Source organism: Drosophila innubila, assembly GCF_004354385.1.
Source record: "Drosophila innubila isolate TH190305 chromosome 2L unlocalized genomic scaffold, UK_Dinn_1.0 4_B_2L, whole genome shotgun sequence".
Taxonomy (NCBI): Eukaryota; Metazoa; Arthropoda; class Insecta; order Diptera; family Drosophilidae; genus Drosophila; species Drosophila innubila.
Window position 1 is genome coordinate 11,018,599 of NW_022995372.1, and position 24,025 is coordinate 11,042,623.

At 35.6% G+C, this 24,025-nt stretch overlaps 2 protein-coding genes across 7 annotated transcripts in view; one reads left to right on the forward strand and one right to left on the reverse strand.

Moving 5' to 3' along the window:
- The window catches only part of LOC117782395 (nesprin-1), a 120,936-nt gene that overhangs the window by 92,375 nt on the left and 4,536 nt on the right, over positions 1-24,025 (reverse strand). The window contains exons 1-2 of one of the 6 annotated variants that reach the window (XM_034619505.1): positions 11,441-14,036; positions 3,685-3,746 (exon numbers count right to left, since the gene is read on the reverse strand). In XM_034619505.1, the coding sequence (XP_034475396.1) occupies positions 3,685-3,746; positions 11,441-13,397 (2,019 nt within the window). In that variant the 5' untranslated portion in view covers positions 13,398-14,036. Of the gene's footprint in view, positions 1-3,684; positions 3,747-11,440; positions 14,044-24,025 lie in introns of those variants that run through there. The other 5 variants (XM_034619509.1, XM_034619504.1, XM_034619507.1 and 2 more) reach the window with 5 other exon arrangements.
- LOC117782396 (sodium-independent sulfate anion transporter-like) lies at positions 18,977-22,802 on the forward strand. The gene is made up of 3 exons (XM_034619513.1): positions 18,977-19,424; positions 20,523-21,612; positions 22,108-22,802. The coding sequence occupies exons 1-3, from the start codon at positions 19,056-19,058 to the stop codon at positions 22,677-22,679; spliced, it is 2,031 nt and encodes a 676-aa protein (XP_034475404.1). The 5' UTR covers positions 18,977-19,055; the 3' UTR covers positions 22,680-22,802.

Below are 24,025 nucleotides of genomic sequence, written 5' to 3' on the forward strand. Positions count from 1 at the left end.
CAGCTTAAAAGAATAAAATTTAGAATATTGTAACATTTGTTTTGTAATATCTTTACGGTATAATTTCATTGCCAAACTTGTAATATGTTTAGAAATCAGACTTAAAAATTTCGAAACACTTCATATTGACTAACATCCGAGTAACAGTTGAAGTTGATAAAAAAAATAAACGTGAACAACTATTTTAAAAAAAAACCTTCACGTTATTTAGTCAACCCACTTTCGAACACAGTACTCGTCTTTCAACGTTGCTGTACAGGGTATTAAGACGCAACACGAAACGCACCATATATACAAATATGCAGTATCAATTAAAATAGTTTAAGTTGTTTTGCTATGCGATAATTTGTTTTCTTTAGCTTTCTAGCCATTTACTCGACAAATTGGCCAATGACACGCGCTGGCGTTTAGGTTGAATTTACCGCAATAGATTGCGAATTAAGTTAATATCATTAATTCGTAGACGGTAAATCGGAAGTGGCACCGACAAAACCAAGATATTAAGGGCAGTCAGCAAGGCATTCTAAAATTGAGTGTAGCATTTAATTGAGCTTTACCAGTGTATTCCTGAGTAGGAGTTGAAGAGAGAGAGAAAGAGGGGTACAAAGTCGGGGCCAAAACCAAGGCAAATAGTTTGTGAAAAACTTTGTCTCAACTGTTGCGGACATGCAAATGACGGTAAAGTTTCTGTCGGTTTCTGTCTGTTTCAAGTCGCAAAAGTTGGGTTAATGCAACTTCTGAAAACTATGCTACTTACAATGCGAAATCAATTTCGGCATTTCCTGTTACAACCCTCCTCCGACATACCCCCTTTGACACTCCCTTGCAACCAACTTAATTTATGGTGTTGTCTGGCAATTGTGTCAAACTTTTCTAACTGCTTTTTGTCTTGCAACGTTTTCATTTTTTCTGGTTTACGTGTATTATTTCATAAAGTAAAAGAATTCCATTTTATACAGTACAATATAAAAAGTAACTCTTTTACATACATACAATTGTATGGCAACTAAAAGATCTAGAAGAGCTCCAAATATTTTGGACTCAGAAAGTGTTTTCACTAGATTCTAAAAATAATATACTAATATTTTCAGTTTTTATTGTAATTTAGATTCTATATTTTTAGTTTCTGTATTCTAAGCAAACTGCTTTTATGGTAGCTGAAAAAATTGGATATAATTAACATTCAAAACGATCTTAATAAAATCTTTGAAACCAATAATTTGACTCAAAACTTGTTTAAAATATTTCTATCAGTCTTAAGTCTCAGTAACGAAAGAATTAAAAAAAATTTTGGTCATATAAAGTCTAAGAATTATTTGCGTGTTTCCAGAATAGAAGTTTGCCACATTATGCAAAGACTCCAACTTAATATTCCACTGGCGGTTAGCAAACATTGGCTAGAGTCTCGACTTCACATGGTACTTCTAGGGCAGACACATTGGCTTAAACACTTTGAAAATGTCTGCGGTGTGTGCGTTGGTTCTAAGAATAACTTCAACTTCCAAGACACAAGACAACTGCTGGGCACGTGCACCCAAAGACCAAGAAGTCCACATGGAATACGACAGTGCGAGAAATTCCGCATGCCGCAGTTAAAACATGGAATGGAAATGGCAACGGCTGTAAGCCAAGTTCATCAGCCAGCTATGCGTTGGTTGGCCTATAAAAAGAATAAAGAGTGCTCGAAGTCAGGAAAAACAATGCTGCATTAATGACAGCGAAACAGTTCCGTTTCATGTGTGGCCCAAAAGAGTCTTGGCCTGGCTAAAACTAAGTTGCAGCTGCGATTTACCCTCGCACACACAGAGAGAACCCACACAATCCGCCCACTGACTTACTTTTACCTTGAACGTTGATTTAATGCACATTTCTCTCTCCCGCATATGTTTTTGTTGTATCTAACGTGTTATCTTTTAATACAACTTCAATCTGTAGACATGAGCCGGCATTTCTTGTACGTCGTATTTTGCCGGCCGGCTGCCGACCTGCTAGTTGGTCATAAGGAAAGAAACCAGTTTTACAGGCTCGAAATGCCAATGCAATGCGTTGAGAACTCGACTCCGACTGACAAAGTGACTGGCAATAAAAGGAGTTGCATTTGCAGATACAGATACATACAGGCTGGCTTTCAAGACATTTCAAGGCGTGGGCAGTTCATAAGTTCGTTGATTGAAGCCATATTTTAGTTGACATGAAGTCTGTTATGCAATATGCAAATGACTCAGAATGACGGAGCAATTTGTTAACTTTGCAATTGCACAACATTTCATTAGCACATTTCAACAAAAAATAAAAATAAAAGTAATAAATAAAAGAGTATGTACTATGTATCCGAATCTTACCGGGACAACGTGCTAATCAAAACTAATTTATTTAATTTGTATTTGTTTATTGGCTATTTGTTAGACCTGTCAATTTACGCCTCACATGCCATCGCCTAAGGGCGATGTATCTCACAGATACTTGCACTTTTCTCTCTCTCTCTCTTTCTCTAGATATAAATATGAGGTGTCGATACACAATAATTTGTCGAATACTTTCAGTTTTTATAACAATTTCAAATTAAACATCACCTGTAGGCATATCGATGTATCTCACAGATACTCTTGCCAGAGAAGATTTGATAAGTTTATGTAAGCAAGATAGTTCAAGGTGAGCCAGTTATGTCATTCAATTCACTCAATCATTCAGTCAGACATTCACTCATTCGTTCATTCAAATTTCGGTGACCCGATTATTCGCTGTGCGCTGTTTATTGTTCGCAGAGTTTGATTAAAATTTATTAACTAATTTATAAGCTTAATCCAACATGAATAACAACAATAACAATAACAATAGCTCCTCCAACACAAACGCCTGTCGGATGCCAACATTTTTTCGTGCGGATCTTGCGTCTTTATTGTCTATATTCGCTCACCCGCAAGGCTGACATGAGCGTGATGACTGGCTTTAATCTGAGTGTTATGGGTGTGATTTCTGTACCCCTTTAGAGAGATATATCATCTTGTGACCTGCGATTTGCTTAGCATTTAACAAATGTATGACTAAAATAATTAATTATTGTAATTTGTACATTTTGTGTAATCTAATCTCCTATCTTGTCAAAAAAAAATTGAAAGTATGTTCAAATAAAAAGTGTTAACCCGCCAGATATTTTATTCCCTATATCTCTAAAAATAAATAATATTATCTTTAATCCTCTGATACCATGCTGAATGTACATCTACTGTCAGTTTAAAGTCAACTGGAATGTATCGCAATTATTAAAGTGAATGGATAGAAAAAAAAAAGATAAACTAAAACTTTTAGAGGTGCTTAAATTAGAAAGGATACAGCAAATGTGAAAGTGGGGCTAGAAGACAGTTGTTTGTCATCTGTTATTTGAAATGTAGCTGCCAAATGGCAGATCGTCAATTGTACAAGTTTTCTGTAGAGCCACAAGGCAATTGTTACTCTAAATCAACTAAATGATATATTTCACTGCAATTATAAAAATTGTTAATTATAAATTTCACGCATTTGAATTCTCCTTGTAATTTGCAAGCCACACGATTTTGCTTTTAAAACTAATGCAAATCAATATGCAAATTTCAAAGTCACCAAAATCAAGATATAAATTTTGCAACGTCGAATCGATTAAACCCGTCAATAGCATTGAACAAAGACAAATAACAAATAACTCACCTTCAATAGGTATGAATTAATCCAATTAGTGAATGTCTTCTTCTGCACACGTTCTTGCTCCTCTGTGAAGAAAAAAGAGAGAAAACAAACCGAAAACATAAGAAAATGGTAGATAGTTGTTTTTTCGTGTAATTGTAATTAAATGTAAGACAAGCTAAAAGATTGTCGAGACGGTGCCATAAAAGGCAAACGCATACATGACACTGCAGAAGATACCGGCTAAAGACAAACGATAAGATACATTTGCGAGTGAACAGATACCTATGTTAGACGGGTATTTCACCTGCAAAAGCTGCCAACGCATGTATCTAATGTTTGCATTAATTGAATTATCAGTTTTGTTGTCAGACAGTAAATAAAATTAACACAATGACATCATAATGGCCAAATTGCACATACGATTGTTTCTTAATGCAAAACTTTCGTATCTTATCTGAGTGCTTTTACTCAAAATGGTAGCAGATTCTATCTGAAAATATTTTCTATAAAACCAAAACTCATTCATCTTTTCTTTACGTCAATTGGTAAACATAAATATTTACTTCATTTAAACAGATTTCCTTTTGATTGCCTCCATTTAATTTCAGCACACAGAAAATTAAAATAATAAACAATGCGTTAAAAAAACGAGAATTTTTTGTAAATAATTATCAAAATGAAAGCAAGACATATTTAACTTTCGGCTGTGATTCATTATAGCCAAGAAGGGTGAGTGAAGCATTGATGGCCAGTTGAATGGATTCTCGGTCTGTCATAAAACGGCAGCTGTCTAATTACCCCCTTACTCCGCGACAGACGGACAAAGAGATGGCACAATGCGTGGTCTTTTTAAACTGGCAGTAAGCCAAACGCATGCCTAAAATATGAATCAAAAATAGACTGTTTTCGCGTAATAAATACCACATTTTTCAAAATGGAAAATTTTGTACTGTAGGAATAGTCAACTAAGAATGTGTGGAAAAAATATTACACAAAATAAATAATGTCACGAAATTAAGACAGATTTCGACTAGCTAATTGTTAGCAACATTTACAAGCTACAAGACTTTCGATTGCCCGACAAATGTAATTTTAAATTGAATACAATTAATTTTTATTTTTGACAATTTTCAAAAATGTTTTAATTTTTTCAAATATGACGCAATTTTTAACCAGACATTTAAGAAAAGATTATTTAAATAGAAATTAGTTCAAGGTCGCACGATTTGCAAGCAACAGAGAATGGCGAAAATTATTTAAAATTGTATTTGAAATTCAAATAAATTTATGCATACAAATCTTTAAAGAAAAGACTTTAAGCAATAAAATAAATTGAACTTGGCACAAGGTAAAACATCAAAAATGTCTGCAAGTTTATGTAGTTTTATGTGACAATTTAAAAGTTCTCTAATGGCTTGTAAATGTGTTACGTATTAAGCCCTATAATAAATAACATCATTGTTAATGTATTCAAAAATGTTTTTTGTTATGTTTATTTAATTAAATAGACCAGAATGCTGCAGGGAAAGTGCTCTTATAACTTATAAAAACACACTAATATTCCAAGTCCCCAGCCACAGATATACACAGCTCTACACTTTGGATAATCACATGAAAAACTTCCGTGTTTCTTTTAAGGTCGGTTTGATGAGTTATTTAAGGATTGGATAAAGAGTGTATACTAATGCTCAGCACTATTTTCATTGTTTTCATTTCAAAAAGCATCAATAATAAATGAGGATACCAAAATAAAGTTATCAAGAAATTATTCTATAACTTTCAAAATTAATCGTATGCGTTTTTGCCTCAAGCCAAACGTTTATCAAAAAATTGTGAATACTAAAAACAATTTGTATGGAAGTCGGCAACATTCAATTAAATATAAAGTTGTTTTGGCCAAAAATTTTGATTGTTGCCTACTCGTTTTGCAAATTTTGAAACCTGATTTTTGTCAAACTAAAAACCGACGCTGCGGGAAAAAATTAAAGTCAGCTGCTGTTTTTGGTATTTACAGGTTTGATTTTCTTAATTTTGAAAACTAGTTAAGAATAATGTTGACATATAGATAAACAAGTATTCTTAATTTGTATTTTGCCGTACAAAAATAGATTTATATGCCTGTGACATAGGTGAAGGTGTTGATAAGTTTCTATTCAGCCCATAAAATGTGTACACTTTATAAGTTTTAATAATCAGCAAATACTTTCGCTAATTGTTCCAACGATAAGCGATAGAATGCACTTGAAATTTTTTGAGATAACGCCAAATACAAATGTAGACAAATGTGTAGACAGAATAAATAAGGTCAGAATTAACGTATATATTGTAAAGTGCATTTAAACAGATACAACAATATTTATATAGTTTATGCATCGTATATTTATGAACCTAAACTTAACTATACAAAGGAAGATGTAGGTCAATAGCTGAGATAGTCCTAGTCAAACCATTCAACCTCCATTCTAAAACTCACTAGTCAAAAAGAAATTCCATCTGATTTTCACCAACTTATCAATATTGTCCGATTTGAATGACAAATAGTTTAAAGATAATTAATCTTTAACTAATAAAGAATTAAAAAACTCTCATAAACTCAAAATAAAAAGTAAAAGCATAGAAATTCTAGATTTTCACATACAAATCAGTCACACAAAAAGCGTAGAGAAATGTGAAGAACAATTAACAGAGCGAACAGGGTCAGGCCCTATTTAAAAGGTAGTTCGAATAAAGCGTTTGGGTTGAATGACTTTGGTTACCAACTAAAATTTCAATTTCAATAATGATGTTCAAAAACCAGTTGGGACAGAGTCTAAAACAACAATAAATAAAAAACCCTCAGGCAGAGCCAAAGACCAAACAAACATAAATTATAAACAAGCAAAAAGAAAGAAGCAAAATGTAAAATAAAAATGAATACTTTTTTGTGAATGGTTCAGTCAGTCAGTAAGTTAATTATGATAATTATAATGATTCGGCTGGTGATTATTATACACGTTTATTTTGCTCTCTAATGGGCAAACTCTACATACTTTAAGTGCATTCAATTTAATATATTTTGCAAATTATATTTAGCGCGAAAAAGGGTTTCTATTTAAAAAATATAAAAAGCAGTTAACAAACTGTAAATTTATAGGCAATAAGAAAGTAACACCATTAAAAGGTGAACAGTTGTCTCCTCAGTGTCTGGCTTGGCCTAGTTGCACTTACGGAAATAGAAAAGATATTACAAACTGAGCGTAAAGAATGTACTGTAAAAATAGTTTATTTATATGTTTGGATTTCCCCCCTAAAAACACGCCCAAAGAAGAAAACCGAATGTTCTCCGCATTTGCATAAACAAAACACAGTAGAACACACATATTGAAAATGTTCCCCTGTCTGTAAATAAGCGTAACACAAGGGGTCGACTAGGTCATCGAGTTGTGTTATATGGTATATACATAAGTATATGGTAAGATATTAACCATATGCTGGGTTCTGATACAACGGAAATGTTCTATATGCGCGAGTATGTAACATTTCCGTAATTGTATAAATAAATTGATTATTTGCTTAAAGCAGAAATGTGGCAAGAACTTATTGTTGTTGAGTGTGTTACAATGAAATCAAATGGTTTTAAAGTATGTGCGAAAGATATTGAAACCAAGCTAGCAATATAAACTTCGTTGGTAAGCTTTAAGCATATCTGACATTAATTTAAATGGGAAATTATTTTCCAAGTCGTTTAAACAAAGTCATGTCCGTCTTTAGTCAATGTCTTACTTATAGTTAATTTAGCGGCTTTAGCCAATTGAGAATTATGAGCTCAGACCTTGTAGCAAAGCTATTGCATTAAATTAACAAGTTATTATCATCGAGTAAATGATTCTACATTCTTCTTTTTGCTTAAACCTGAGTTTACCTTTATCTTGATTCATTCATTTAATATTAAACATTTTTCTACAATTCTATTGTGAAAATTGTGAATCATGTGGTTATTAAGTGTTTACGGAGATGATGTCGCTTGGCTCATATAAAAAAAAACAGTTTACTGATAATATCCAGAAAAATAAAAATCCAAAATTGTAAATTTTTAATAATTTACATCCGTTGCAATTTGCATCCCTTAAATTACGATTTTTGTCACAAAACTAGCCATTTTTGTCATAGAATTGCGTCAATAACCGAAATATTTTTTATCAGTGTAGTTGAGCCGCCCATCGTACAGAATGTCGCAAACAATTCTCGACATAATTATAATATCAACAGTTTAAATTCGTTTCCAGCTGTCTTTACACTGAGTTCATTGAGGTGTGTCCACCTGTTGCTGTGACCGCAGGTGACAAATGATCGTCAAATTGAAGAAAGTATGCATAAAGATACACTGATTCAAAACGTACTCATATATGGCGAATTTAACGCTTCAATGCGTTGCACAGGTTTCCAGATACACACGCCCACAACATGGTTAAGTGGCATGTCATAAATTGTAAGTATCTCGCAACTACTTGAAAATATTGTATGTAAATAAATAGATAGAATAAACCTAGGGATTGCGTCATGGCCTTAAAGTATATACAAAAGTACATATCTGGTATGCTAAATAAAAGGCATTTAATAGTATTTATTTTTGCTATTAATAATATTTACTAAGGCAGCAGATAGCGATAGCAAAACGCAAATAAATGATTAAGCACTCGCAACTGAAAATTTTTTATCTTCTCTTTTAGCCAATTTTTGTTAAACAAACAAATAACCACAAAAACCTCAAGGGAAGATAGAACCATAACTAACCATAAAAAGAATTCAAAAGACTGCCCACGAACTGTAAGATAAAAGATGATGAGATTTCCCATAGAAGTTTCTCAGTCACATGCGCAACAGCTGCCCCCTTTTTTCATGTGGGTGAAGCATGTTTTTGTTTTTGAACTGACGCTTTATGGGTTAAGTATTTGCCACAAGTTGTGGTAGAAGTGCACTTGAAATTCGTTCACAAACTTGTTTCACTTCTAATTTTACAGATCGCAGTTCAAATTTCAATAGCACACAACAGGGGGCGCCAACTTCGCTCAAGTTGTCGTAACCACATTTTAGGCATCAATTAAAAGCCGCTAAAGTCGTATACAATAAATATTGATACTGACAGCAATAGCAACAAAAACAACAAAACAGCGACAATCCAATGAACAGCATCAATAAATAATTCAACGATGATCTCACAGTGGAGAGACAGTTGTACGGCTTGGGAGCTTTGCTGATTCTATTCTGGACATTTGACAGACAGATTTAAGCGATAGATAACGTCGTTGTTATTTCAAATGTTGTTTGTTTATATATTTTCATTTTCATTGTAGCATTGAAATTGGAATTGAATATCTCTCACACTCACAACATACAAATCGCATGCGTATTCAAATGACGAAAGTTTTTATTGGCATTGAAATGTGGCACATCAAATTCGTCAAATTGGCAAACTGATTAACAATTAAAATTGCATTAGGCCAACTCTGCACTCTTCAGTCTGCTAATTGACCTGAAATTGAACACAATCCCACGCAAATAAACTTATCGAAAGAAAGTCAATGGGAAAATGAAGCAAAAAGGCAACCAGGCAACCGAAACTAATCAATAGTTCTATATACTTGCATACTCTATTGTGTTCCTAAGCCTTAAGACGAGTCATGTCAATTAGCATACGTTTGACATGCCATGACGTTTCAGTTTATAACTTGTTAAGAGCCCCTCGTATACCGCACAACATCCGTCCCAATATCTGGCCTATAACACTCAATCACTCAGCTCGAAGGCCCATACAAAATAAAAACATTTCTAAGCAAATTTATGGCAACGAAGAAATAACTGAAAAAAGTGGCCAAATCACGCAATATAAACATATTGGCAGGATACAGGATACAACGAACCTTGAAGTCGAAGACGAAGAAGAACAACAAACAATAAAAACTTAAAGTTCAGGGTATACAAAGAATATTTATGCCCACTTATTGTCACATTAAATTGACTAGCGAACTAAACGATTGACAAACTATCAGAGGCCGACTATCAAAAACTCTATAAATAAGTCAAACAATTTAATTAATACTATAATTATAAACGTATTATTAATTAATAAACGTACACTATAACTCAACCCCCAATTCAAATAGATAAGCTTGATCTTATATAAAGATTATTTGATTATAATTTAATTATTATTATTAATATTTAATATATATTAGCAATTGTTGTGGGACAATTTCATAGCTGACTTTCAATGATATAATTTTTTTAAACTCATTTGATGGAGGAAAATGAAATATGAATTTTCAGAATTTAAATAATATATTAACTTTGCAAGTCATGCTTAACCCAATAAAACTTTTATTAATTGCCCTTCAATCGATGCAAAGTAGAAAAATCCATTACATAAACAACAACAAGACGACCCCGCAAAAAAGTAGAACACAAAAAGTGGCATCATCATAAGTATACTATAGATTAAAATTATAAATAGATACGCATGAATGTCAGAATCTAATCAGAGATATAGATACATTTGTATCTGAACGGGTATCACGGGTATCAAGTGCAGACGCCAGACATTAAGAGGACAGAAGTGCGAGAATCAGGCATTTAATTGCTTGTTGTATTTAACATAATAACAGTGGAGGAGGTCACATAACAGAGACGGACAGCTGAACTTGCCAAACAGTCAAGTAAGATGCAGACGTCACTCAATTTAGTGGCAACCCTCATTTTCCCTCGCTCTACCTTCTCTATGCTTCTCTACCCGCAGCCGTCATGCTCTTTTGGGTGGTTGCTTCGAGTATTTTTGGCTGCCAATAAAATACAAGGCAACAACAACAAAAAAGAGGTAACAGAGCGCGGTGCTTGCCAACAGTTGTGAGTAAATACATAACAAAACGCACTGTGCGCATATATAAATAATATAAATCGACAAGTAAAAGTTGTGCACGACGCGACCAATAAACCGATTTATATTTAACAACAACAACGACAACAACAAGCTAAACAACGACTGCTACACAAGTTGAAGTTGAAACCAAACAGGCGCAACAGCAAATGATGTCATTTTGGGCACAATTTTATCGATCGCTTTGCAATAATTAATTTACTAAATATACAAATAGCAAAAAAGAAAAAAAAAACTCACTGAGACTAAACCCAAACCGTCAAGTGCGTCAAATTGACCTTGACATTCATTGTACAGACCACAAATATGGCATTTAAATCTCAACAGAAAATTAAGTCCAATGATAAGAGCTTCAAATATTGACAGACAGAATATCTTTAAGAACATATTCCATTTCTATTTCGAAAAGTTTTCAAAAAATAAATTATTAGCCATTTAATGATTATAGGCTTATTTTTTATGTCTAGAATTAATGATTTTATTCGCATTTTCCCAATTTTCAAGTTATTATTTGTAGAAAGTCAGTTGTATAAATTTGGAGTAGAAAGCTACACCCATGACATTTATGTGCTCGAACTTGTCTCATGTGATACTCGCCTACTAATTCAATGTGCAATCCTTATCAGTTGCTAAAATAATTTTGTGCAAAAAAAACAGGAAAGAATTTCGCAAATGGATTATTATTATATAACTGCGATAAGGTATACTAGGCAAAAACAAATGATATGATATGACAGAAGATTGAGAGAGCAGCAGAAAGCTAATCAAGCAAGTCGAGAAACATATGTATGTAGAATCAAAAAAATTGACGCGAGATGATCGATTACTCGAAAGAAACTCGATTCCGACAAGGTACTAGATTTTTACCTCGTTTCTCCTTGATGTGGCTATCGTACTGGGAATTACTTCGTTGGAAATTGATCGAAGCCATTGTGGATTGGAATTCCTGGTATTCGTGTTCGTGTTCGTTGCCCCTGCTACTTTGTGTTGCTTGAGTCTGATAATCCTGGCGCAGACTCTTGCTAAAAGTGCCAATGCCGCTTAATGCATGCGGTGTACAGGGCGTTGTTGCTGTTGCTGTTGTGGGTGTTGTGGAACGCGTTGGTGTCGATACAATCACAAGACTGCTAGCCGGCACACCCTCCGTATCGGAATCGTTATCGATGACGTCCGCGTTATCGTTATCGTTGCCGTCATCGACAATGCAAATACGCGTTGCAGTAAACGAAATATCGGATGAGGTTGAAGGATTGTTAATCGAACCGAAACCGACGGATTTACGAGACGTTTGCGATTTGGTTGAGGATTTGGATGTTGTCGTTTTGCTGGTGGTTATCGTTTTGTGGCTTACAATTTTCCGGGATTCTTCCGTTGAAGAACCGCGCAATTGGCACGTTGCAGCTGGACTAAATACAATTTCGTCCGGCGTTGCTGTTTGCGGTTGCTCCTTCGTGCCAATCGGCGTGGATGTTAGCATTGTCTTTGTTGTTGATTTACCCGTTTGCCATGACAGTTCGCTTGGACGTTGCTTCGGTTGTTGTTGCTGTTGCTGTTGCTGTTGCTGTTGTTGTTGTTCCTGTTCCTGTCGTGGTTGTTGCTGTTGTTGTGGCGTCTCGTTGCCACCCACTTGCAACGTTGTTTGTTGGTACAAACGCCGCCTGCGGGGGTTGCTACCCACGGTAATGTCAATGTTACCCGTTGTCGTTGCCGTTGCCATAGCATCATCATTGTCCTGCCCACCAAATTGTCGTATGCGTGCGCGCACAGAACCATCAGTTTCATCGTGATGTCGCTCATGTTCACACCTACCGCTCATTGTTTCCACGTCATCCTCCAGCTTGATGAGTATACGTCTTCCGCCAGCCGTCATATCAACGCTGTGCGGAGATGTAACACTTGAACGTTCGCTGGACAAACTGGAACGTGACCAGGAGGGGGAATCTCTTGGTGAGACATAACCCTCGCCATGACGATAAATCTTCTCCTCGGTGTAGCCACCATCTCTGGTCATGGATGAGGTGATAATTGTACGCACTCCATCAGCAGCTGGAACCTCACGCACCAGACGTTCCCCATCGAGAAAACGCTCCAGTTCCGTTTGACGGTCGCTCTTTACGGTGGTTCGTCGTGTCGTGCGTAGCGTTACATTGAACGGCGATAGTTGATCCTCAACGTTGCTCAGCTCCACGCCGGGACTCAGCTTGCTGGTGGTCTTCAGTGTCACATTGAACGGACTCGGCGTCTGTTCGCTGGTCACCTCCACACGGCGTGGTGTCGTCTGCGGTGTATGCCGTAGATGAACCTGCTGAAAAGCCAGCTTTGCTGCCTCCGCCTCGGCTAAGCCGCGTTGTCGCTCCTCTCGCAGACGTCGCTCGATCTCGTGCACATCAATATCAAAGGGATTCTCCTCATCGTAATCGTCGGCCTGCTCCTGACGCAGTTCATCGGCGCATTGCTCGGCCGGACGTTTGGCGGCGCCATCGGACCAGACCTTCTCATATTGGGCAACCTTTTGGCGTAGACGTTGCGGTGGCGTCTCCAAGTGTTCACTGGAGGTGGTCAGTGACGTGGTAATGGTCTTCATGTACGTACGCGTCACCGTGGATGTCTCCAGCTGTTTGCTTTCCTGTCCTTCCTCTACATTCTCAACGGTTTTCTGCTCATGCGCATGTCGTCGTCGAACAGCTGGTATTGGGGGCACGTCGACGCCGATGCCGACATCGGCACCAACTCCTTGGATTCCACCATCTGCCGAAGCGCTTTGACTACCGCCGGCATCTATGGTTGGATCCTTATGCCTGCCTGGTTCTGTGCTATCAGCCATGATAGCATCGGTTTTATAATTTGATTCTGCTTATGGCAAAATGTCATTAGGTTCGTTTGAGTGCGTTGTTACTCTTGCCTTTTTGTCCTGCTTCTCTTTGGCAGCTTAAGTGCAAAATTGATTTTTCTCACGCAACGACAACAACAACAACAATATACGATGACTTTTCCACGGAGTGTGGAGTTTTCCGCAGCTCAGAACAACCCCCGAGCGGCCTTCGCTTTACGCCCTTTGCTCGTAATTCAATTTTAATTTACTAAAAGCCAGCACTACTAATTTAATCACCGGTGCAGGAAAAGCTTTTTTGGATTTTAGATTTTTCGGTCTTTTATGACACACCAACAACACACACACACACACATACGACGTCGAGTTTTGTCCCACACTTCACACGCGTCGTTTGTATTTCTCTCGTTAGTGGAAAAAAACACGAATTTATTCGTATGCCCAAAATAATAACCTTGGACAAAATTCTAATTAGTTTTCGGACAAATTCAAGATTCCACTTCTCCACACAATATAATTATTCTTATGCTCGTTTATATATGGCATGCCTTCATCAGGCAGACACATCACATTTCAGCCGAGCTTTAAGTCATTCATTTGTTCCGATTCCAATCCGTTGTTGAAGAAAGCCGGTTCGATACTGATTCGTCAATGTGCTACGCCTTGTCCAGAGACCCACAGCAGCAACAACAGCAGAAGCAGCAGCCCAGCAGAGCGCTGGACTGTAGTGTAGTAATCGTAGTAAAGCTCAAGATGTGAGAGCGGGAGAGCGCAATTCAAGCGTGAGAGTCGGAGAGCAATGGTGTTTGAGAGAGAAGCACATCTATGTACATATGTATGTTTGTTATTTACGCATTTCGATAGATGTTTACCCACTCCGTGCTTTCCGCTTTGGCAGCACGTACTACCTTTGAACCAACAGCTTTTGTTATCATAACAGTGGCGTAGTTGCCGGTTTTTACAATAGGAACAAATACATAGTCTATAAAACATTTTAGACTTGTTTTAAGCAGCGACAATTGAACAAGTTTCAACAGTTAAACAGAACTTATATAAAATGTTTATAATTACAAACCTGTTTAGTATAAATAATTCAAAATATTACCTCGAATTTATTAATCAGTTAAATTAATAAAATTAAATTAATCCAATTCTCTTTTTAATCAGTTAAATTAAGTTAAATTAAATTGTCGATTTTGATTAAATGATTGTGAACAATTTAAAATTTCAGCGTTTCGATATACGCCAGCATAACCCTTGTTTGCAATTTATTGTTTATTATATTTCTTCTATTTCATAATAGCTTTTATGTATATTTAATTAAAAATCCTTCGTAAATAATTAAGATTTGGGGCTTGGCAATGATTTCGTTACTAGGCTTCCAACGCCCTTTACACATCTGCCCTTTAAATCTTCCAAAAGACGGTACTCACGAAAGCTCTTTTATATTGGGTGGTAAAGTTTTAAATGATAACTGTAACATACGCTCTCACTTACATTCACGTTCACTGTAATAAATCATTTATGCTCACGCGCTCTCTGGCATTCTATTACTACCGCTCTCACTCTCTCTCTCTCTCTCTCTCTCTCAATCATCATTTCGTGCTCTGCCTGCACTTCTGCATGTGTATGTGTGACTTTTAAGCACTTTTGACTTCTTATTGCGCTTTACATTGTTATTGTTATTCCCTTACGCCCTGTGTGTGACATCATAAACGTGAGAAAATACCAATTATAAGCATTATTTAGAACCCCCTGGATGAATGGTGTACTCTTAAAGCAATTACATATGTACATACATACATATGTATAAAGTTTCAGTTTCAGCAAATGGGAAAATATGGGTCAACGCACAATAATGCTCAGATTACAGCACTTAATGAAAGTCATTCATAAAAACGATCATCGACAGGCCACAAAACCAAAACAAATGTTTATTTTTGGGGTTACATAATCGCGGCTTATGTTTATCATTAAGACAAACAAGTTTTCGAACCTATGTACATACATATGTATTTATTTTTGTAAACAGACATCGAGTGCGACTAATGGTGATTGCATTGCTTTCAAGCTAGAAGTTGACCTTACATTAAGTAAAGTTGCCACTTGGCAAATAAGTTATGCATAGAAATATTCTAATTTAAATATGAGTACATTCATTTCTTCATAAGGTCATCGCCCAATGTTGGGATTATTATTTTCAAATTTAAAATAATCGACTATGTTAATTCAACCGTACTCCGCTGTTATGTTACGACAACAGTTGTTAACAGACATTAAAAATGCAAATTCTTTTGCAGACAATCTATTTTAAATTCCCATCACTTCAAATATTCCTCTTGTACTCATATTAGCCAATAAAAACAAGCACTTAAATCCATTAAACAACAGAAAACACATGAATTAATTGGTAAGTAAACAATAGTGGGTATAACATCTGGACTACACCCAAAACAAAAACAAAAGCAACAACTACAATAAAATTCGGGTTACATGTTAATTTTATGGCACAATTTTTGTTTACGAAGTGCTACCGCTGTGGGAACCTCTGTCGGCTGTAAAATGTTAAGTGGAAGCACTTGACAGGCCAACAGAGGTGATGCTATAAATAGCCTATGTAATTCTAATGATAACAGAGACCACACAATTAACAGTCTCAAGTGTTAGAAGAGCTTCTGCTTCACCATGACTATAGTTAAGAGTGCCTATGTTAATATTGTTAAGTATAAAGTACATATAATGTTACGAATTTTGATATAATTTTGAATTCATCCAATGATATTGTTGCATAAGCTTAAAAGCAGTAAATTACTTAAATTTGCCTCACTTTGAATAACAATCACTTTGAATAACAATTTTGCAAATTTGGGACGGAATCGTAATGCGGATCAGTTTTTGATAGGAGCTTCAGTAATATACTTGGCATAATTAATGAAGGTATTCTAGGTATAAAATTGGTTAAAAAACAAATAAAAATAATTCTCTCTACCATCCACATTCGTCCCTGACTCTGGGTTATAATTGTGTAGATCAATCTGCAAAGATGTTTTGTTTGCCACTGAGCAAATAGATGAAAAAATTGCATAAACAATTGTTTCCTCTTGCAAATTTCAGTTTTCAGAACATTTCAATATTTTTTCTTGCCTAAAAATAAATTTGATGCGATTCTATTTATTTCGCACCTAGCCATAAAGTTGCCCATTTTAATGGTTAGACAAACGCTACACTTTTGCTGCCATTTCTTTTTGTTTAATTTTTCAAATATTGACTTTAGCGCTAAATGCGCTTTTGTATATAGACATTCATCTAGTTTCAAAGCTGAATACACCCAGAGTATTCTTAAGATCAATAAAAAGAAAGATATGCAAAGTCAATTAAAAGCAACTGCCAACAAATGGACTCGATTTCTTATTAGATTGGCCAAGATATTTGCACAGAAATTAAGCTATGTAAATTACAAAACTATTAGCCATATATATAAATACACGTATATATGGCAACATAAACACATAAAAAAGCAATTAAAAATTCTTCAGAGAACTGTCCACAATTTGATTTGTTCGAATTGCATATGTCTAGAAATCGTGCAAAAAATATTAAAATTAGTTTCGAAATCTCCTATTTATAGAAATGTATTTCATTCCCTTGCTATTTGTGCAGTGGGTGTGGCATGAGTGGGCGCAATTGAAATAGTACCTTTTCAGTCAGATTTTTATATATTTTTAGACATACATATATGTTAATTGTGCAACAGAAATTTCAATTATCAAATTTTAGGCATTTTCAGAAGATATTGAAACGATTTAAAGAATATTTAGACAAATATTAATTAAACTCCATAATATATTTCCAGGATTAAACCTCTGACAAAAGTTTTATAAAGATGATATTTATTGAACATAATGAAATATACATGAGTTAAAACCTAATAAGTTTCCAAAATGCCCCTAAATCTGAAGAATATCTCTCCGAAATTTTAAACAAATATTATCAAAGTTCTTTATTCTTAAAATAAAAAATAAGCTGTTACAAGTCGACAAAATATAATTCAATATCTATATATGCAATGAGAAAACCCAGAGAAAACAGAGAAAGAAATACACAGAAGGCTGAAAACTTTATTTTTAATCACTTTTGTCCCGTGACAAGACAAGTTCGAGCTAAGTGAAAAACGGCTAAAATTGAAAATAACAAGAAATGCAGGGCAACAAAAAGGTTCTAAAAATAAAATTGGTCATAGACTCTGTTTTTCTTGCGACATTTTATACCAAACATGAAATATAAATACACAAAAATCAGCAGAAAGTGAATTCAGAAAGAATTGTATTCCCTGAAACAATAAAAAGAACACAACCAAAATGCAATTTATAAATAACAAAATACGAGTAAAGGCATTTCCCCTGTGACATCAGCGTCAGCATCATCTGTGCTCAATGCCTTTGTCTACCTATAAACAACTTTTCAAATTACCCATGAACGTACTACACACTTACATACGTACATGAATCCATAGACAAGGCAAAGGAGAGGCAAAGACGAGCTGCGTTTCAATATAAAAAGTGATCTCATTGCCTCAACAAAAGGCTTAAATACTCGTAAGCCTTGTCAACACAAAAAGTGTGATCACTTTTGTATTTAGTTTTGGCTTATACAATAGACTTGTGCCTAGCATTTTATGCACAATGCACAATAAAACATCTATGACACTATATATTTAAAAACAAAAACTAAAAACAAATTGGGTCAGTCATTAACTTGTTTGAGTATCAAAGCTGTATCCCGTTTAATTGCAAGATGTAATTAGCGTAAAAAGAGGCACTGATATACAAACGTTCTGAAATGACTAAATAACGAATCGTCTATTAGTACTGATTAAGATTGCATATATACATACTTTATAAGAGTAAATATAGCTCCAAAGGGTATCATAAGCTTTCATACTCATTCTTTAATGGAAACAAAATACCTTCAGATAGCAAATCTTAGATCTCTTAACAAACGTAAGGACTCTACTTTGAGTAGAATGACTCAGTATATGGTTTGAAGTCTGCATAAAATAAGTAACATAAGTCTTAACGACTAGGCAAGTAGCATCCATTTGTGTACATCATCAATAAATTGTGGGCATTCAAGTGTTTTAACTATTTTCGAATAATTGTGAAATAGCTAAGGAGTTTATTTTTTTGTTTTGTATATATTGAAGATCGTTATATGTACTTGTCAACAACGATAGAAATCGGTATATATCAATATTTGTATAGTCAATAAGAAACAAGTATAATATAATCAGAGCCCGATTGATAAATGGAAAAATTTGGAGCAACGTTGACACCGTTGTGACACTTGGGCAAACAATTGGTACGTAACAACGGGGGCTGGTCATTGTCAAGTGTGATATTATGATCGCTGCACGCAAAGATAACTAAATACTGAACTGAACTGAAACATACAACCTATATCCCGCTCCCACATCTACGCCATTGGCTGTACAGACAGGTAGTCGGGGTCTACCGATAACAGAATCGCGCATCGCAGTAGCGACAGCTGAAGCAGCGCAGCAGCATCAGTAATCTACGGACCTCGATTTATATCAGTCACATTTACATTTTATTCTCAGTTCAAGATCACGGTTAGCATTTGAAAGACTTCAAAATGTCCATGCTGGAGAATGAAGTAACGTTTCGTAGTCGAACGGAATTCAATCAACATCTGGAGGCACAATTTAACAACTCATCCACAGAGTTTATAATGATCACAGATCATCGTACCTCCAAATATAAGAGTCTCGAACAATTGGAAGCTGCCAAGCAGGAGAATGATTCTACGGATTCCTGTTGCAATCGTTATGCCAAAAATATCTGTCGCATGAAGACATTGAAGAAGAGGCTGCCCATTTTTAGCTGGCTGCCTAAATATAACAGAAGCGATGCCCTTGGCGATCTTATAGCAGGTCTCACTGTAGGCCTTACGGTCATTCCCCAAGGTCTTGCCTATTCGGGCGTTGTGGGATTGCCCGCTCAGGTAAGAGAATTATATATGTCGCATTGCACATAAAATCTTTGTTAAATTATCACACTTATCTTTGTGGTTTTATAGTTCTCACGATGTAAGTAGAATATTAAGGTTGATGTGAGCTATAAAGATACAGATACTTGCGTATATAGAGAACGGCAGGAAATAAGTTGTCGTAAACAGGTAGAATATTTTACAAAAATATTATTGTTTTACCAGTACTAATAGAATTTTTGAGCAACTAAAATAAATTACCAAAACAAATAATAAAGTTGTTGATGCGATTGTTAGAAAAGTTTAGTTAGTTGAATAACTTCAATGTCTGTAAACGAATTTTTAGAAAAATTTTAGAGTTAGAAGGATAAAGCTAATAAAATGGGAATAGAATTTCATTTCATGCTAAGAGGTTTTATTTTCCTTTACGTAAATTACATAATAAATTTGAATCAAACAGTCAAAGTTTCTAGGAATGGAAAGTACTCGTAACTTAGGAGTGCACATAGTAAGGATTTTTGCCGGCCATAATAAAAAGAAAATCTCTACATTTCTTGCCAATAAATAAAAGTAAAATATAGTTGTTTTTTTTTGTAAGCCTTGCTGTGATTTATGATTTAAAATATACAAGTGTGAAGGAAGGCGTCTCCAAAATAACAAGTGGGAAAGGCTATAGTCGAGATCCCGACCATAGGATACCCGTTACTTATTTCAATATATTTAAAAGTAAATTAAGTTGGTAAGCTTAACAATTAGAAAGGTCACCAAACCAACCAATTTATATTTAAAAGTACTTTAAAGAAATTACTACCTAATAAAACAACTGCATACTTTCAGGTGAATGTATAATTAACTTTGGTTAGCTATTACTACCGTTCTACTTGTCCGATCTTGCTGTGGTTAAGTGAGATTATAGATAATATTAATAGATACCGTTATCTACCATAAAAACTGTATTATCTTAATAACTGTGGGTGTGGTGGTTTTTCGCAATTTGTGGGGACGGAAAGGGGCGTGGCTTAAATTTACGGACAGACACATATGGCTATATCGACTAGGCTGTTGATACTATCCTAAGTCCCCAACTAAATCTTTCCTATTTCTAATTTACAGTACGGTCTGTACGGTTCATTTATGGGCTGCTTTATCTATGTGCTGTTGGGCACCTGTAAGGATTGCACCATTGGCAGCACGGCTGTTGCCTCATTGATGACATATCAGTTTGCCAAGGGATCCTGGCAGCATTCCGTACTCCTCACCTTTATAACTGGCTTCATAGAAATATTGATGGCCGCCTTTAAACTTGGATCCCTTGTGGAGTTCGTCTCAGGACCTGTGAGTGCCGGATTTACAAGTGCCGTTGCTCTAATCGTCTGCACCTCGCAGATGAAATATATTCTGGGCGTGAACAGCGATGGAGTGTCCTTTCTTCAAAGATGGATCAGCATGATACGGGATATTGGCAATATACGACTGGCGGATAGTTGTCTGGGTTGTGGTTGTGTGATCCTATTGCTGCTGATGCGTTATCTGGGCAGACAGAGCATTGGACCCAAAGATGGTTCACAATGCAACAAATTGCAAATGGGCATAAATCATCTAATCAAGTTTATAGGCATCTCAAGAAATGCTACAGTGGTGATTGTCGCAACGTTGATGGCCATGCAACTAGAGGCGAGTGGCAGGAATCCCTTTGTACTGACTGGTTATATACCACCTGGATTGCCATCCCTTGCACTGCCACCGTTTTCCATTGAAGCACAACCAGGCAATGCCACGGCAGGCATTCCTGCCGTGAAAGGAGAAACCTTTCTAGAGATGGTTCAGAGTTTGGGATACGGTTTGATCATTGTGCCCCTTATAGCGCTCCTGGAGAATGTCTCCGTCTGCAAGGCCTTCGCCAAGGGCAAACAAATTGATATCACACAGGAGATGATTGCCACAGGTGTGGCCAACATTGCCAACTCCCTGTTTTGTGGCTATCGAAGCAACAGTGGATTAGCTCGCTCTGCTATCAACAATGCCAGCGGCTGTCGCACCAGCATGTCCAATTTCTACATTGGCCTTGTCGTCGTCTTGGCTCTCAGCTTTCTCACCGAATACTTCTCTTTCATACCCAGAGCTGTGCTCGCTGCGATTCTTATTTCGGCGGTAATCTTCCAGGTGCAATACCAGATCATCTTGCCCATGTGGAGGAGCAAACGTAAGTATGAACATAATAGAAATGTTTTTTTCAGCAGGTCAAAGACTTGATAGCCCTGCTTACTAGTAGTTTAATTTTGTGTTAATATTTAAAAAAAAAAAATAAAAAAAAATAGTACTTGGGGATATTTAATTTATGCTGTACCTCACAACTTGTCAGTATGAATGAGATTTTCAAACAATACCTCTTCAAATAGAATCAATTTCCACCTATCGTTACTATTGGGATATTTAAATTATATTTAACATATGACATTTTATAATTGAAAACCATTGTATTTTTCATTAAACAACTCAATTTAACAGCTATATAATTTTTTTTAAATCTATGATGATGCATTGAATATTACTTAGTACACAACTAATGTTCTTATTTGAGAATCTTAAAGGATTTTCATACAATCCCTTGATTGTGAGACATGATTGAATTCACAGCTAATCTATTAGTATTAAAAATGTGACATATTCTTATGACTTTACTTTAATTTCTCTACAGGATCGGATCTAGTGCCTGGTATTCTCGCTTTTATAACGTGCCTCGTGCTGCCACTGGAAATTGGCATCCTGGTGGCCATTGCAGCCAATCAATTATTTATACTCTATCACTCGGCACGGCCCAAGGTCACATTGGAGCAACTGGAGACGGAGCAGGGCATTCACTTTATTAAGATAACACCCGATCGTTGTCTGATCTTTCCCTCTGTGGAGTTTTTGCGCAACATGGTGCTCAAATCTGGCAGCAAATCCACATTACCCGTTGTCATTGATTGCACTTACATTTTTGCAGCTGATTTCACCGCCGCCAAAGTCATCTCGTCCATGGTTGATGACTTTCGTCGTCGCCAGCAAAAGATAATATTCTTTAACCTGAAACCTAGCGTTGTTAGCATCTTTGAGGGCTTGAATACTCGCCTGGTGCTTTGCTATAACATGTATGCTCTCAACCAGGAACTACATTCAAGTGGACAATTCACTCAATCTGTGGAGTCCTTAGATCAAGCTGAGGATGGAAATGCTACGGATTGTGTAAGCATGGCCAGCACACTATCCCTAGCAAAAAATAACTAAATTTTAACTAAACTAATCAACAACTAATCATTAAAAACATATTACATAAAAAAAAGAAAAAACCGATTTTTAAAGCAAAACAAATTATCTGTGGCATAAATAAAGTTCTCAGCCTTTTAAAAAGAACTTCCCAGATTTTTAACTATCCTTTTCCATAAATTGGGGCTATTTTATTTTTTAGTAAAGTCAAATTTTAACTGAGAGAAATTTCTATTTAACATTTAGTTTTGTACTAGAGATCGATAGATATTAAGGATTGTAATCAGATTTGAAACTGATAAATATTTATCTTCGTCGACTTTCCACTACTCGAACTTGACCGAAAAAGTCAGATTTTTTCTTATTAAAGTACTAGAATATAATAATATTGCCTATGCTATTAATTCGAATCAAGAATGTATTCAAGTACGTTATAGTACTTGTTATAATAAGCTTTTTGGCACATTTGCACAAAACTACAATAAATAAACAATCTTGTCATGCAATAAAAATGTTGTAAAAAGAGAAATAAAGAATATATTATTTTGGGAATTGGGCGCTAAAAAGCTGCCACATTGATCGACGTGGGCGACTGGGTCAAGTTCAGATGACACATTTGCCGGTCTGCAAGCTGATTCAACATTTTGCACTGAACTTGCCAAGAATGAAAGACTTACAAGCAAATGTAATGCACACATAGATACTTACATAACAACTTATGTTTATTAAATACTCTTTAAACTGATCGAACATATTTGGAAATAATTTTTTGTTTTGTTGTTTGTTTTTTCAAAAATTAAACACAAAAAAGTCCTCTCGGTATCGGCTTTTAATAATATAAAAAAAAATATTGCGAGCATTTCAAGCGAAAAAATTCATTAATTAAGAAGCGTAGTTTTTATATTAAAATTAATTTTTTTCTCATAAAACTAAGAGATTTAGTTAATTTTCGTCCAGTTTTGGGCAATTATATTGTCTTCTATCGATATTTGAATTTATATTAGTGATGGACATCAGAGCTAAAAATATCGATAACTTTTGATTGACACGTGTCAAATTGCAGAGTCATTTTTTATGTTGGTAGAAAAGCCGAGCGCAAGAGTTCATTTTGATCAATTTATTAAGGTGCATCTTTAAAAATGATGACAAGACTAAAATGTCGTCTGTCGACTTCATCAAAAATCGACGCTGCAGATTCCTAACAGCTAAAAGCCTGAAAATTAATTTAATGGATACAAAGGCAGCTAGCGGAAGCGACTTCATCGGCCCAAAAGCCAAGAGTCTTAAGGAATTTTTTGCCGACGAATTTATTAAGGTGAATGACGAGGTAGAGGACAACAAGTTGAAAGAGCAGTCGGTAAAGCCGT